General features: G+C 38.8%; 1 protein-coding gene across 1 annotated transcript; it reads right to left on the bottom strand.

Annotated features, from left to right (window-relative positions):
• Nucleotides 1–1,146: 1,146 nt before the first annotated feature.
• Nucleotides 1,147–15,547, bottom strand: arl10 (ADP-ribosylation factor-like 10). Its single transcript, XM_034223064.1, has 4 exons — nucleotides 15,216–15,547; nucleotides 9,618–9,801; nucleotides 5,427–5,602; nucleotides 1,147–3,100 (listed from the first exon to the last, which is right to left on the bottom strand). The coding sequence occupies exons 1-4, from the start codon at nucleotides 15,351–15,353 to the stop codon at nucleotides 2,927–2,929; spliced, it is 672 nt and encodes a 223-aa protein (XP_034078955.1). The 5' UTR covers nucleotides 15,354–15,547; the 3' UTR covers nucleotides 1,147–2,926.
• Nucleotides 15,548–15,793: the final 246 nt, after the last annotated feature.

Raw genomic sequence — 15,793 nt, 5'->3', positions numbered from 1 at the left:
TGTCAAGACACAGAGTAATACACAAAATGAATGTGGAAAATTCTGAGACAAAACAAGTGCCCTATTTTATTTGCACTAAATTGTTCCAATAAACCTGAAGAGCATACGACAGTTAAGGGAGGGATTTGGTAGGTTCCTGTGGTTCAGTCCCACAGAGATGATATGTAAGCTGGTGAATTATGTATGAATGAAAAGATAAGCATCTGTGCCAGAGAGAACTACTTTGTTAAACAAAGGACCTAAAACTATGACGTCGCCAGCAGATTTCCATCAGTGCATAACAAATTTGCAGTCTTGAAACATACAGTACATTAAGACAGCAGGCACCCTTTTTATCTAAGATTAATAACATAAGTCATTGATTATTGTGGCATGAACACTTTGTATCTCCAAAATGACTGATAATATTTTCTCCACCAGCAGAGGAGCATGCTGCCCTTTAAATGTCAACTGCTGACTATAATACAAATGTTCACTTTAATTGGTTTCACCTCACATTATTAGTTATTTAATAAATTGTATTTCTAATTCATATAATTTTCTAATTTATAATTTTTTCTAATTCCACGAGATGACGTTAATCTGCAGGCTGTGTATTTTCATGCACGCTGAGTCGTGCGGGCATAGTAACCTGCAGAGTGGACACTGTACCGATGCCAGAATGACGTCTCAGCAATAAAACAGCTTCCTGTCCGACCAGCTGTGGAACTTTGGCGACAAAAACAAGGTCAGTCAGCCTATAGAGGCCTTCAGATTGAAATCTGTTTGTGTTTGCATTGAGGTGCTCAGTCAGCAGAGACACAGGGTAGGTTCTGTACTTGTTATCAGGTTGTTTTTCACTTGTAGATCCATCCATGTTGTATTTTAGCGGAGAGAGACGAGAACTTGTTTGAGAACACAGTGTGTACATACTATGTAGATAGGTTGAGTACATAGCTATGTTTTGGCAGGTCTTCTGTTATTCCTTTTATCTGTTTATACTTGTTCTTCCATAATATTCCATGCAAAACCGATCTTGATCTCAATGAGACTTTGAGTTTACAAGATAAAATAGTGGTACCCATTTACTCTTCTATATACGAGACTTTCTTTTTAGATGTACTACTTATATTCAAGCAAAACACATTCAAAGAACGCACCACCATATTTGAATTCAACCCTTTAGATCGACATTTTTATTTGTTTGTGAATTTAAAAATAAAGCAGCAGAAAACCAAAGAAAAATAAGCAAGTTATGAATGAAAAATATCTAGAGGTATATGTAAGGAATCCCACCTAAATGAGCATTAGAGGTACATTCCAATGTTAACCATCAAACAAACTAAATATGATATATATAATAATACAATAATGAAAAAGTAAACGTCATCGAGCCAAATTACAAAATAAATAAAATAATATAGACAGGTTAAGGGTTTGTGTGTTAAACATTGTTGGACACATAATGGACAGTAAAAATAAATTGATTCAGTTGTACTACATTACAAATTGTATCCTATACATTCTTTGCCTATATCATCATTTTTTAACAACTGCAACTAACAAGAGGGAACAACAACACCTAAAGACATTCATGAATCCATATATCAGTTCCATTTATTTAGCACATCAAGTATGACACCGATCTACTAAACTCTCAGTTACTGTGAAACAACATTTCTGCAGAATTACAGTACATTAAGAATAAAACATCACATTCATTAAAAAAATGGTGCGTCATATGCAAACATTGCTGCACACACACAGCATTCAAAATCTGAATCTAGCTAACTCCAGTTCATCTGTACAAGTATCAATAAAGATAAATACGCTTATATTTTTTATACCTTCAAGATCCTGGATCATGTCTAAGTGTTTTCTAAAGAGTGATCTAACTGTAGAGAATGGGAGTACACGTTTTTATAAAGACAGAGAGCATAGCCAGGTTAAGCGTGTATTAGCTTTAGCCTGGTAAGCTAACATCACTGTTGATAGCCTGTACAAAAACACAGCTTTTGCTACTAATTATGAAAGTTTTCTTCTTAAAAACATTGACCTTGTTTGCTTCCAGTCTCTTCTGATACATTTTGAAGTTTAAAGTTATGTATTTGGCTTATACTGTATGTTAGATGGTGTAGTTGGCAGTGTTGTGTTGTTGTTGGGACTGAAAACACAACCAAATAAAATGAAATGCATTCCTATGAAGATAGTGGTAAAAAGTGTAGATACTTACAGAAGTATAAGAATCTTGACACAAAAAATAACCCAATGCTTTTCAAAATGTCAGGGCGTCCCTTTACATCTTCACAACATTCAGAGAAGTTTAAGTCTGCAAGTAACTTCTAGTCGATTAATTCACTGAGCTGTTGGAGTCTGAGTCCCCGGGGGCTCCAACTTGGCAACCCACAATATTACCTGTTTTGCTCTGCTGACTTCTGTGCTGTATACACTTTTCATAAAACAGCAAACCAGAAGAAACTGCTTCTACGGACTTGAATTGTTTCAGTTTATATACAGTACAATCTACATGCTTAAGTAAACCTGTCGCCAGGTGACATTTAGAGTTTTAGACGAATGCGAAGCCTGACTCATCATCAGCAGGTGGTGAAGTTCTGAGTCACTCCATTAACACACCTTCATCCTTCTGTCCTCATCCTCTTCGCTACGCACCTCCTCCTCTCCGATGACTAAGATGAATCAAGTTGGAAGAAAATTGTAAGATGAGATGAGCTGAAGAATGTTCTAAAACCAACAAAGTTGCTTTGAAAATGGGTAGGAGGATAACAAGGGTGAACTGCAAGGCATTGTGCTCTATCTTCAGTAATTTCATTGCCTCAGTTCCTTTACTATCTCCCCCTCCTCTGCCTCAAATAAACCAGAAAGGTTGCTCTAAGCCATCCCTTTGTTTCCATCCCCTCCTCCTCCATGCTCGCTCATGTGGGTGAGATCAGACGAGCTGGAGCAGCAGGTCCTGGAAGGTGTCCAGGCCCTGGCAGGAGTTCCTCAGGGCCCCGTCAGAGCCCAGCTGTGCAGCCAAGAGGAACAGCCTCCTCTCCTCCGTGATGGAGCTCAGAGACAACGCTTCATGCAGCTCCGACACGCTCACAGCGTTGGGCTTATCCTGAGAAGAGAGGGGGGAAACAGTTCAACTCAGTTAGAAAATAAGTCTTATTTTGTCAAGGAAATAAAACAATTTACAACAAATACGTAAAAATATCTATTGAAACTTACACTGTCGAACTGTAAATTCCAGTTACACCATTTCCAACTTGAGCGGATTAAATGTTTGGGGCTTTGTTGCACGTTACTTCGTTAGCATAGTTTGGTGGGAGCAACACAAATAACTCATCATATGTGTTAATGAACACAAGTATTATATTTAGCAACGTTTTGGCCCCATTTGGTGAGAAGGAAATGAGTAGAATGTCCATTAGCTAACCGCATACAGCTAACAGCTAACTTCATGCTAAATAGACAGCTCTTTGTCACTAAGCAGTTTGTTCTCATTGAGTCTAAGTCCATTCAAGTCTAACATATGTAAATGTAGTTGTGAGGAAAATACATAAGGCATATTACACTTGCAACAAACAAAGGTTTTGCATTTGCCACAAAATATTAAGTCGGTCCAAATAACAGCTTCATACAGAGCCTTTTTTTTGGTGCTAGCGAGGTTAGCTACATACTTATTTGTTTACTGCACTAGAAACAAAAACATATTTTGTAGCCATATTTTTGGTTATAGAAATCCTTCATAATTAATCCTGAATCATTTCCATCTGTTGGGAAGTCAAGCTTAGTGATTCTACCTTTTTATTTTATCCCAGAGAAACCATCAGCTAAAATAATAGGCAGATAAGGAAATAATACTCAATTTGTGCCCTATTTTTCCAATGTTAGCTCTCTCAGTCATGAATAAAATGTGTGTACGTGAAGAAAATTAATTGAAGACCTCCATCCTACACTCTTCGACACAAGCCAGGGTCAATGGATGCTCGCCTCGTGTCTTTTCACCTCCACATCTCTTACAGTACACTGGTTCTGCCGGAAACATCCTTTGTACTGAACTGAGCGAGTGCCAAGGCTGGGAACAAAGCAGTGTGGTGGGTGAGAGCCAGTATCACTGTCCTCCTACTGAAGACTGTATTTCTCTTTCTTCTACCTGCAGCATATGCACGGCAGGAAAAAGGCAGTAATTATTTGTGTTATTGAAAGCTTAATCATTCAGAAAATGGTCAAAGTTAGTGAAATCATGACAGCTTTTTGCTTTTGGGAATTTACACAACACAGATTTATTATTATAGGATTAAACACTTCTTGATTGTTAAACTGATATGTTCCCAATACACATGATTTTGGCAAAAACATACAGCCTCCATTTTTAGCTGGTGCAAAAACAACTGAACTGGCTATGTTCTAACAAACTGAGGCTTTGTTTTAGCCACATTTCCTCCAATATAATGTATAATGGTTTGGTTGAAACTGGCTGCTTTCGATGTAAAAAAAATCACAAAAATAAACAGAAAACAGCTAAATGTGTGTGCATTTTTAGATTAAGTTCAAGCTAACTGGACCCTGAACAAACAATTTTGCATTTAGCTTAACTGAAATGACTTCAGTTAAGATGAAGGCAATTTATTTTATATTCCTTTTTTGCAAATATGAAAGTATAGCAGCAGTGCTCTGAAACTAGATGAGACAAAATATTCCTGCTTCTTGAAGGCTCACGTATAATTCCACAAGTGCTGTGCAGGGTGAATAAATTGAGCCGAGGAGGAAATGTAGAAATGGTTATTTCACGATTGTGATGGATCATCTGCCGGGAAAATGAAGAGGGAACAACGTGTACCTGCTTGCTCCAACACATTCATCTCTATTATGTGCACTTTTTGACCTTTTGGTTTTTTCTTATATTTCTGTATCATTTTGACCAGTTTTTCCAAGGGTTTTCTACCAGAGTACCACATTTTTTCATCTATAGAATAAGAAAAGTACCTATTGAATGTTACCGTTTCCTTATCCCATTTTCTTTATCAATATTGTGCTCCATTCACAAGAAAATCCATACTATTTTTTAACAAGAAAACAATACATTACTGAATCTTTGCTATACACTTTAGCTGTAAACCTTTACATGCATGATGTACCACTCAAGATTTTTGGATATAAATGGGCATGGCAGCATTAGTTTCTGTTAATTACACTGAAAATCAATTGGCAACATCTCAAACCTTGATTGTGTTATGTTATTCATTGGGGACTAGATAACTATAAACATCACGTCTGCATTTTCAATAACATTGTAATTTAATGCAGTGCAGTCCTTAGCATTTGCACACGATGGATTTTTTACCTGATTATTGTTTGATTTCCGCAGAGAAAGAAATTAATGGAAAACACAACAACAATAAGGTTAGCTTTATTGTAAGCTGTCATATAAATGACTGTACCTGTTTGTTTCCCAGGACAACCACAGGCAGGTGGGGCTCCACCCTCAGCAGGCGGTGCAGCTCAGCTTTAGCCAGCGGGAGGCGGGTCCTGTCGGAGGAGTCCACCACGTACACCAGAACGTGAGTCTTCCTAAGATACTCCGACCAGTACCGCCGCAGGTCCTCCCCGCCACCGACTAGCAGAGAAAACATGAATTTAGCGTTACATATAGACTTTGAGATCTGAATTCCAACACTTTAACATTTTCTTTAGAAACTGAAATAAACTTTATTTATTTTGACAATCCACAACACTGATAGTTTCACTGTGATCACATTCCTTTCCTTTATGCAACATAAAGAGGCAAAGATCAACAGCAGCATTACTTTCGTCATGTTTTAAACATGGACTGTTACTATGAGAGGGTTCTGGAGGTACTTGTAGCTTGATTTAACAAATAATTATCCGTCCTGCTCTCTTGACTAATGGTGGACTGGGTCACTTGAATGACTGATTGCTGATTGATTTATTATGATTGGGTAAAATGGCATCATAGAAGGTCCAATCTCACCCAGGAAAAAAGCATGTCACTGCATTCTGCAGCCCTTCACAACCAGCACACAGTCACTGGACTCAGAAGAGTCTGTTACCAGCTTCAATGGTGGGGAAAGTTTAATATTAAGTGAAGGCATTAACTCCCACATTCCTGCTGTGCAGCAGAACTGACCTGAGGCTATAATGACCAGAGGCGCTCTGCGGCCAAACGAATTGCTGCTCACACAGAACGACTTCAAGTCGTCACCACCTCCGAGTTCAGCACAGCAAGAATTCATTAGTGCTGGACTTAATGGAGAATGTTGCTAGGAAACTGGTAATGATGTACCTGTAGGCCATGTGATGCGGCAGCAGTGAATGCATTCGGTACAGAGGGTGTAGCTGACGCCTAGCGGTATGAGCAGATTGTGTTTTAGTCAGAGAAAGCTCAGCAGGACGTTGCCCTGCCTACAGGCCGCCCTATTAAACACACACACACACACACACACACACACACACACACACACACACACACACACACACACACACACACACACACACACACACACACACACACACACACAGCGACACTGAGTCACAGGGTGTGAATGATGTCGATGTGTGTTTATATTTAACTCAGTTGTAGGCCTGAGAGCAAAACTTCCTCAGCAATGTTTTCAATGGAGCTTGTGGCTGAATTTACATTTAAGGTCCCATGTCATGCTTTTCCGGTTATTACCCGTCCCCTTGTGTGTTATGAAGGTTTTTATGCATGTAAACGGTCTACAAAGTCAAAAACCCTCAAAGTACACCCTGTAGCGAGTAAAACTCTAACATAGAAAATACCTGTATATGCTGCCCCAGAACGCCTCGTTGGTGATTTCTCTTTTTCTTCCTGGGTACAGTGACGTGCCCATACCCAAATGGACCCATTGGTCCAAATGGACCAATCCGTAGAGCCGTTACGTTAAGTCTTCCTCACACACACACACACACTCAATCTTTTCTCAGCTGCAGCTCCGGCAATTTCTCCTCCCTGAGACGGCGGGACGTGGCAAGGCTGTGAGTCGGTGTGTGTGAGCACACACACAAACTCCCAGCCAGGCTGCGGGTGTGTGTGTGTGTGTTCGGGCTGGGTTTCGCTGTGTCTCGCTGTCTCACAGACGGCCACTAGGCTCATAGGGAGGGGGGGGGGGCAGGAGCTCCAACAAGCCGTTTAGGACAGAGCGTGAATGCACATACTATACAGAGATGCTGTATGAGAAACCAATGTGATTTTGAAAAATTTCACAATATATATCTATATTAGTAGACTTCAACAATGGAATTATGATCAGTGGAAATGGCCATGACATGGGACCTTTAAGTGGGCTGTTTTTACACAGAGTTTGAAGACAAAGTTCAACTAAGTTTGACTTTGACCCCCAACTATGCTGACTCCCAAGACATGTATCCAATGACATTCCTGTGTTGTGTCAAAGTCGGTTTCAACATTGATTTGTGGTTCCCCTAGCCCTATTTGTAAACCTGACCCTCCATATGTTATCCAAACAAAAACTTTAGAGGGGAAATACAAACTGTCTTTTCTTTTACCTGATGACTGGAAATGGTTTGCATATTTTGATCTAACTAGAGAGTTGGAGTAAAAATAACATTTCAATCATTTAATTTATAGATTTTGTGTAGGTGAAAAGTATATAAAAGAACAGTGTTGAGGTCATCTTTAGAGTTAAAACTGATCGTTTCCTTATTTAATAAAAACTGGCAACCCGACTAGTGTATACTTTAGTATGAAGAAGTGTCTGATTCAAGGCAAGTTTGTGAGCTTGAGTTGAAGAAGTTCCTCAAATGAAGCAAGAAGCAGACTAGTACATCATGTACTAACACTGTGCTAAAGAGGGAAGGTACACATTTGGGCATGAATGCACAGTTTGCATAAATGTAAAAGTAACTTCTTCCTGATACTGTTTTTCAGTTCCCTTTAGCACAAACCACCTGACGCTAAAAAGCCTCAAACGACTCCTAACTAATCTGATCTGCATCTTTTCAGTCAGAGAAACGTGGGTCCCTGTGCACTGTGCAGCTCCTGATGCGTGTGTGTGAGCTGTCAACATGCTTCTGCATCAATGTCACCTAGACAAAGACTCCTAACATTTACTGCGCCTGAAGTGAGTGGGCGTTGACATGTATTCCTCTTACTTTCAGAGATGAGAAAAAGATTGTCGTCGCCCACCGATCTCTGTGTTCAGATCATGAATAAATCAGCCGCTGAGCGTGACACATTCCTCCAAACTCATCCACGGAAACTCATTGTGAGACCGCTGCAATCCAGAGTCCCGCACTCGGACAACCTCAATGAGGAGCCAAGTGATTTATGTTTAGTGCAGCGCTGTGGCTTCAGTGGGATGCTAATTAGCAGGATTTATGAGTGAGTATGTAAATACAATCTAACTGGACTCGCCTGCCTTTCTTTGAGACCCACACTCATTGTATTTGAGTAAAATGTCTGTAACAACAAGGTCACAGATTTCATGATAGGCCTACTTTAACCCTGAACAGAAACCTCAGTCGCTGAACAAATAAGGACAATGATTAAGAGTCAGAGATAGTATCTGTGTTGTGAATGACTCATGCAGTGAGCTTTCTGGGAGGAGATGGAAATCAGCTGATGAATGAACTTCATTATCCTTCATGTTCATTCCAGATTTCCGATAAAATGTACTAAGCTGTTTAACTTACTTACCAAAATGTGAAGCTGCTTTAATCCTGGTTTTGTTTATAACAATGTTTTGAATGACAATGTGAAAGGAGTTGACGTTTTTATAGGGTTAAGATTATAGACTGTATATAAATGGACGTAGAAATGGACGTTAAGATCATGAAAGAATAGAAAGGTGCAGGAATTATTTACGTTTTTTGTGTAGGCCCCCCTGCGAGTTAGCTTTGCAAGGGTTCCTTTGAACAAATCTTTTGGGATTTCTTTTTGGATTGTAGCAGAAAATAAACTTAAGTAGCATATTGAAAGCATTTTGTATTATTTTTTTAATCGTAAATGAAATCAGCAGAAGTCAAAAGCTAACGTTGCATGATTCATGTAACCACCGCTAAGCTAAACGCAGGTTTAGTTGTCAAATATAGCCACCTAGCAACCACCGTTTTTATGATACTGTACATGGAAGCTTTGGACATTCACTACAGACCTCACGCATCTCATTAATAACCCATAAAAAAACGATCAAAACCAGGACAAGCGAACAGAAAGTGCCAAAATGCACTTTTTTACTCTCTTTCATTATTAAAAGTAATAGCTACAGGAATTAGCTAAAAGGCAGCATGTGTTCGCAACATCTGGCAAACATCTAAACACCCTTTTATGTTTTTATGATAACATAACTGTCAGTACAAGTTAATGCTAACATTAGCATGCTAACTCCTCCACATTCTCATCAGCAGCGTGGTTATTTATATCAAAGGTTTTTGATGCACTTCCTCAGGCTCTTATCCCCCACATACACATCTCTTTGGTGTTGTTTGATGAAGAGCAAGTTTAATGAAACAAATGGCCAACTGTATTACATGGAGCTTTCCAATTCTCGACTTCATGTTGTTTGATAAAAGATAAATGCCTTTTGGCTTCCTCAGAAGTGTTTGCTTTTGAGGGATAAAAGCAGTCTTACTCTCCAGGAAGTCGAGCTGGCAGGCGGGGGCGTTGAGGCTCATGAAGTTGAAGCCGCGGGTGGGCCGGCAGCGACCCCTCTTACCCGCTGCCTCCCCAGGGGTCAAACCCTGCAGCATGCTGCTCTTCCCGGCCCCGTCCAGACCCAGGACCAGGACCTGACGCTTCCCACGCTCCTCCTCCTCCTGCAGGTACAGCACACACCATCAGACACATTTAGACTGTCAATAAATACATCAATTATTCAGCACTGCATGACGAACGAGGAGAGGGGAGAAAGGCTAGTTTGCCTTCTGTGGCCCCAAACTGTGGGACATTGGATCTTAGAACAACCAACTCCATTGGAATTGTTTTAAAGTAAATTAAAGACACTATCTTTTTAATTTGGGGTAATTTGAGTGGTATCACTGTTCATGTTTAATTGTTTTATGGTTATGTGATCTAACTCTTTCTGTTTTTTTTTAAAATAACGTTTATATCTTGTTTACTCATTGTTATTTTTATATTGTATTGCTCTGTAAAGTACTTTGAGCTGTATCTTGCATGGAAGGCGCTATATAAATACAGTTGTATTATTATTATTATAGATAGAAAGATAGATAGATAGATAGATAGATAGATACTTTATTTATCCCGAATTGGGAAATTATTTTTGTCACAGCAGCAATGTGTATAAGCATGATAACATTTAAATAAAAACAATAACCAGCAGCATATATACCACAAATAATTCATAATATGAAATGTTCTTGATAAATTAGAATGTTCTATAAATCTACAGCAACAAAAATATAGACATATATTACAGTGGCAGAAATACATATACATCTATAAACTACAAATGATTTGTAGTTATAATGACTAGTGCAAGTACTATGCTGACACCTACAGTAAGGATTGTCTGAAATCAACAGGTGGCTTTGTGGAATGCAATACACCCTGATTTATGTAACCTTTGCTTCTGGGAAATTGTTATAGAGCTTCTGTATTTCCTGACATTTTATATATTGTAAAATATAATGTCCGATAATGAAACATTAATTATTCTGAAGTTGGCCAAGGATATACAATTATTAGAGCTATCTTTTTCTGACCATATCAAAAATGAAGTACGTCGTTTTTATGAATGATAGGCTCAAACAGTAAAAAAAGAAAGCTTAAGGGTGTGGAATTTTACATATAAATGAACTACTTTACATTAAATCCCTTGCCAAACCAGTTCACACAATGCTGCTTTGAAACCTATCCCCACCAGGGAAATATGTGATCGTATAAAAGCTTTTCACACCATCTGTTATCTTTTAACTTCATGATTTGCACTTCTGCAGACTGGATCATCATTATGTATGAAACTAAATGCATCAGACGTGTGGGAATTTGACCCTTGGTGTGCAAAAGACACTTCAAAATGTTCAGTCATTTGAATTGGCGTCTGCAAACCTCAAGAGGTATAAGTGAAAGACATCTCAAAGCAGCAGCATGATAACCCTACTATTGGAGCGTCCTTAGGTCGGATTAGAGAGGACGTACAGAGCAGAGTGTAATTGTCTTCGAGCTGACTGTATCTGCAGAAGTGGTTGATCTCAGTAAAGGTTGGCTGCTTTTTCAAAACCTCCCCGCTCTCTTTGCACCTGAGACTCCACAACCCCTCTGAAATCCTGCACACGTCATTCATCTCCTCTTCAGAAGTCACACAAGGTTAGACGTTATTTATTATGTACGCTGCGGCTCTGTGGAGTTTAATTAGCAATTCATATCAGCCTTTTTCACGCCGGGATGCTGTTTTTAGTTTTCTCATTAAAACATCAGACTTAACTTTGTTGATGGATGAGGAGGGTCGATCCAAAGCATAACCTCAGAATAAGCTCTAATTCAATTCGACATAAATCTACTTATAAACTACCCTGTATTTAAGTCAGAAGGAGGTTAGATGAAGCAATAAAGATAGTTTTGGTAATGAATTCAAATAGCCTCGGATCAACATGGTGGATCTGTAGCTGGCCTCCATATATTTCTATGTTATGCAGTCTACTGGGAGACAAACCGGCATGGACTTTGTGCAAATGTATCTAATTTTGCATATATGCTTTCTGATTTTTTTTTCAAATGTCCTTTATCTCCTGCTCCCTTCATCAGTTCAAATACTTCACAGACTTTTTATTTTATATTTCAACCTTAGTTCTGCCAGTTTCTCCACATTTCTGATGAAAAGAGAATGATACTGTATTGATTTCTCTTTGTTTTTTTGTGCCACAGGGAGGAAAAGGAACGGCTGCAGATCTGCACTGCTTAGTTTCTGACAGGGATTTAACGTCTTGCCCAAGGACACTACAGCAGAGCAGACTCTCGGCAACACATGGGCTTTATCACCCAGCAGTGATAAAGTCAGCTCGCCTGTAGCGCTCAATAGACTTCATAGAAATGCATTTCAAAGAGGATAGACGTGATGGAAGCTTTTATCCTTTAATACACATATCATCAGTCCTTCATGTTCAACTTTCGAGGAGTTATTCTGTGTTCTTTTTTTCTTGATTAGTGAATTAATACATTACCCTGCATGCCTTTAAACCTCTACAAGGTAACAAGCATGAAATAAATACATCTATTTGCTTAGATTAGCATAAAGACATGAGGCAGGGGCAAACAGCTAGACAAGTATTACGGTACGGTATTGACCATAACCGTTATATTTAAAGATGTTATGTTGATATTTACTTTTAATACTAGTTGAACATTACATTTTTATATTTGTACGTGTTTTTATTTTTTTATATGTTTCTAGTTATTGTGCTTTTTATCATGTTTTTAATGATTGTTTTATTATTGTACTCCCATTGTGTTATTTCATATTGTAGTTATTGCCTGTACAGCACTTTGGTCAACTGAAGGTTGTTTTAAATGTGCTATATAAATAAATAAAGATTGAGATTGAGATATTATGTTAATAATACACAAATGATATTATCTTGTAATGCCCCTAACATCATTTTCTTTCTTTCCATTTACAATTTGTCGCTAATTCTCCAAAAATGTACATTTCACAGCTGTGGGACGAACATAGGATTTTGTATAGTATTCTGATAGAAGCTGCTCTGTTTTTCGCAGTGTAAAGTATCACCTTTTCTCTCCTCTCCTGAATGTTAATGTTTAATTTCATTAGACTGTTTTAGTATTTCATGATCTTAGTGTGTGGGAGGTGGTTCTTTGTGTCCTCACTGCCGTAGACCAAAAGCAAAAAGAAGAGCTAATATTATGCAAGGTTATACATTTAAGCTGTGCTCTAGTGGCCCCTTCTCCACAATGATGCCAACTCATCCACATTGGAGCATGAGTCTGCAGAAATAACAGTCTGAATGGACTGAGACATTAAAGGCTGGTGGTACAGTTATTCGGCAGCTCAATCTGTTTCCACTCTCTCAGAGATTGTTTGTCGCTGTGTAAATGAGCATGTGTCGCCCTCCCACCTGCTGAGACTCCCCAAGGTCACAAACACGCCGTTAGTCAACTCCCCTGCTTTCTGAGGCCGAAGACGTGATTACAATGCATCATGGTACAATTTGGCTCCCAAAGGAATGAAAACATTTACGCCCCCTCTTTGCAGCGGGCTGCTGGCAGACACTGACAACATTATCCTCTGAAGACAGAGTGAGCCAGATAAAGCTGAGCTTATTACAGGCTGCTGCCGCTGCCACTGATTGAATCTGGGAAACAAGATTAGACGCATGCAAATTGATTTTATTAAGATTTCCAGGCTGCTGTTGAATTGCTCCATTGAAGAGTCATTTATTAAGACCCTCAGTCCCACCGGCTGTTTCGTTTCTGTCGGCAGGAAACACACTACAGTTATATTGGCATCAACTACATGATGTGGAACTGACGTACACATCTGGGCACTTCAAACACAGTGCATGATAATATGGCCTCAGCTTATCTACACAATGAGTGATCTGTTGGATTTGGGGAGGAAATAAATATCCCGCATTTTAGGGATGTAATAAAATATAGATACAAAATCGTATCACTCTATTCGTTTTTATGAAACTGAATTGATTCTAATGTAATTCATAACTTACAGGCAAAGATAAGTGTAGCACTATCATGATGGATGTTGAATGCAAAAGCAGATCCCACTGTTGTGATTACATAACAAAGTCACTTTTTTGTACTCTGATTACATGCATATGGAGGTGTTTTGTTTTATATCTAAAATGTGTTTTTGAATATACACTTTGTTTGTGAATATTGCTTAATGTATCACAATATATTGAATTATAACTGCTGTATACTTATATGAATCATATTGCCAGATTCTTGCCTGTGGCAGCCCTAGCCTTGGGCTACATCTTCATCATCTTCATATTCCCCTCATCATCTTCATCGTCATCACTATGGCACTACCTCATCTTTTAATGAACTTCATTTTCATCTTTACACTCACCTATGTTATCGCCATCTTCCTCGGCTTCTACTGCTTCTCATTTCCATCCACCTCTTCATCATCATCATCATCATCATCATCATCATCTTTACACCTTCCTCTTTTAAAGTAGTTTCACCACCAAGATGAATTCTGTTCAAAATCACCTCATCATCATTACCACTACACTAATTTATCTTCTTCTCCACTAACCTCACAATTGTAATATGTTTGACTTGTGTTACCATAATCAAATCCACCATCATCATCATCATCATCATCATCTTCATCACACCTTTCACAAGTCAGTAATACATGAGCAGCATCATTTTTCTCTTCTTCATCATCATCATCATTCTCACCTTTCCCCTTTAATAGTTTGTTGTATTGTTTTTATTTATTTTAATATTGTCCCCCTCAACACCTTCCTCATCACCACTACTGCCATGTATTCACTAAACATCTCCCCCTCATCATCCTCACCACCATCTCAATTATCTCCATAATAATTCAGCAGTGTTTTCTTAAGTCAGTGTAAAACCTTCCCCTCAAAGTAAAATGAACACTTAAACTGCATAACAAATTAAACAAATAGTATTATCACTCTGTGTCATATGTTTGACTTTTGTTACAGTTATGAGCAGCGTCATCATTCTCTTTTTTTGTTCTACCTATTGTCCCCCTTATAATCATCTTCATCATCACCATCACTGCCATGTATTCACTAAGCATAATTTCCCCCTCATCTTCTTCACCATCACCATCATATCCATACGAATTCTGCAGTGTTATCTTTAGTCAGTATGTGAGAACATATTTTTCACTAACCTCATAATGTAAATGTTTTTAACTAGTGCATCATCACCATCAAGTCTATCATCATCATCAAGTCCATCTTCATCACACCATTCACAAGTCAGTTATTATATGGGTAGCATCACCTTTCTTTTCGTCTCAAAATCATCTTCATCCTCACCACTCTTTTCCCTATAGTGCAAATACATCGATATTGTCTTGCCAGCATTCATTTACTTGAATTGGAAATGCATCATCATTCTCATCTAATTTATAACCAGAATTCTGCAGCTTTGTCTTTAGTCAGATGTTATATCAGTCTAACATAGTTACATAGTTCAATGAACACCCAAACAACATGAATGAACACAATGTATATTATCACACCTCTTTGATGGTGCAGTACTCCGCCTGTGGTGACCATATTCGCCTCTTGTAGAAGAAGTTCAGGGCGATGAACAGAGCTGATCCCAGAGCAGCCACGGCGGCGGTCAGGGCGATGGAGATGTGCCGGAGGAGAACCATATGTGGAGCGGACCGACCGGAGATCGGACCCGGGGAAAGGCTTCCTTCACACGGACAGTGCTGAGCCTGACTGTCGCTTTCTATTCGTCCTCTTCCTCTTCTCTCTCTGCTGTCGCTGCTCTCTCTACATGTGACCAAAGCTCGCTCTACTTGTTTTGGTTTCGAGACGCGCAAGAAAATGGAAAGGAATGCTGCGTTCAAGTGCAGCTTGTAAACTACGCCTACTTTTGACCTGCGGCTTTTTCAATTTGAATGACACAGTCATTACCAGTGGTGGAAGAAGTAGCTAATCAAATTCTTTACTTAAGTAAAAGTACAAACACTAGGGTCTTTAAAAAGTGAATTAGCCTACAAGTTAAATTCCTGAATTAAAATGTTTACTTAAGCAGAAGTAGCATACAGAAGTATTATCAGCTAAATGTACTTCAAGTATCAAAAGT

This window comes from Gymnodraco acuticeps, unplaced genomic scaffold (assembly GCF_902827175.1).
Source record: "Gymnodraco acuticeps unplaced genomic scaffold, fGymAcu1.1, whole genome shotgun sequence".
NCBI lineage: Eukaryota > Metazoa > Chordata > Actinopteri > Perciformes > Bathydraconidae > Gymnodraco > Gymnodraco acuticeps.
This window is presented reverse-complemented; position numbering and strand designations above follow the sequence as displayed.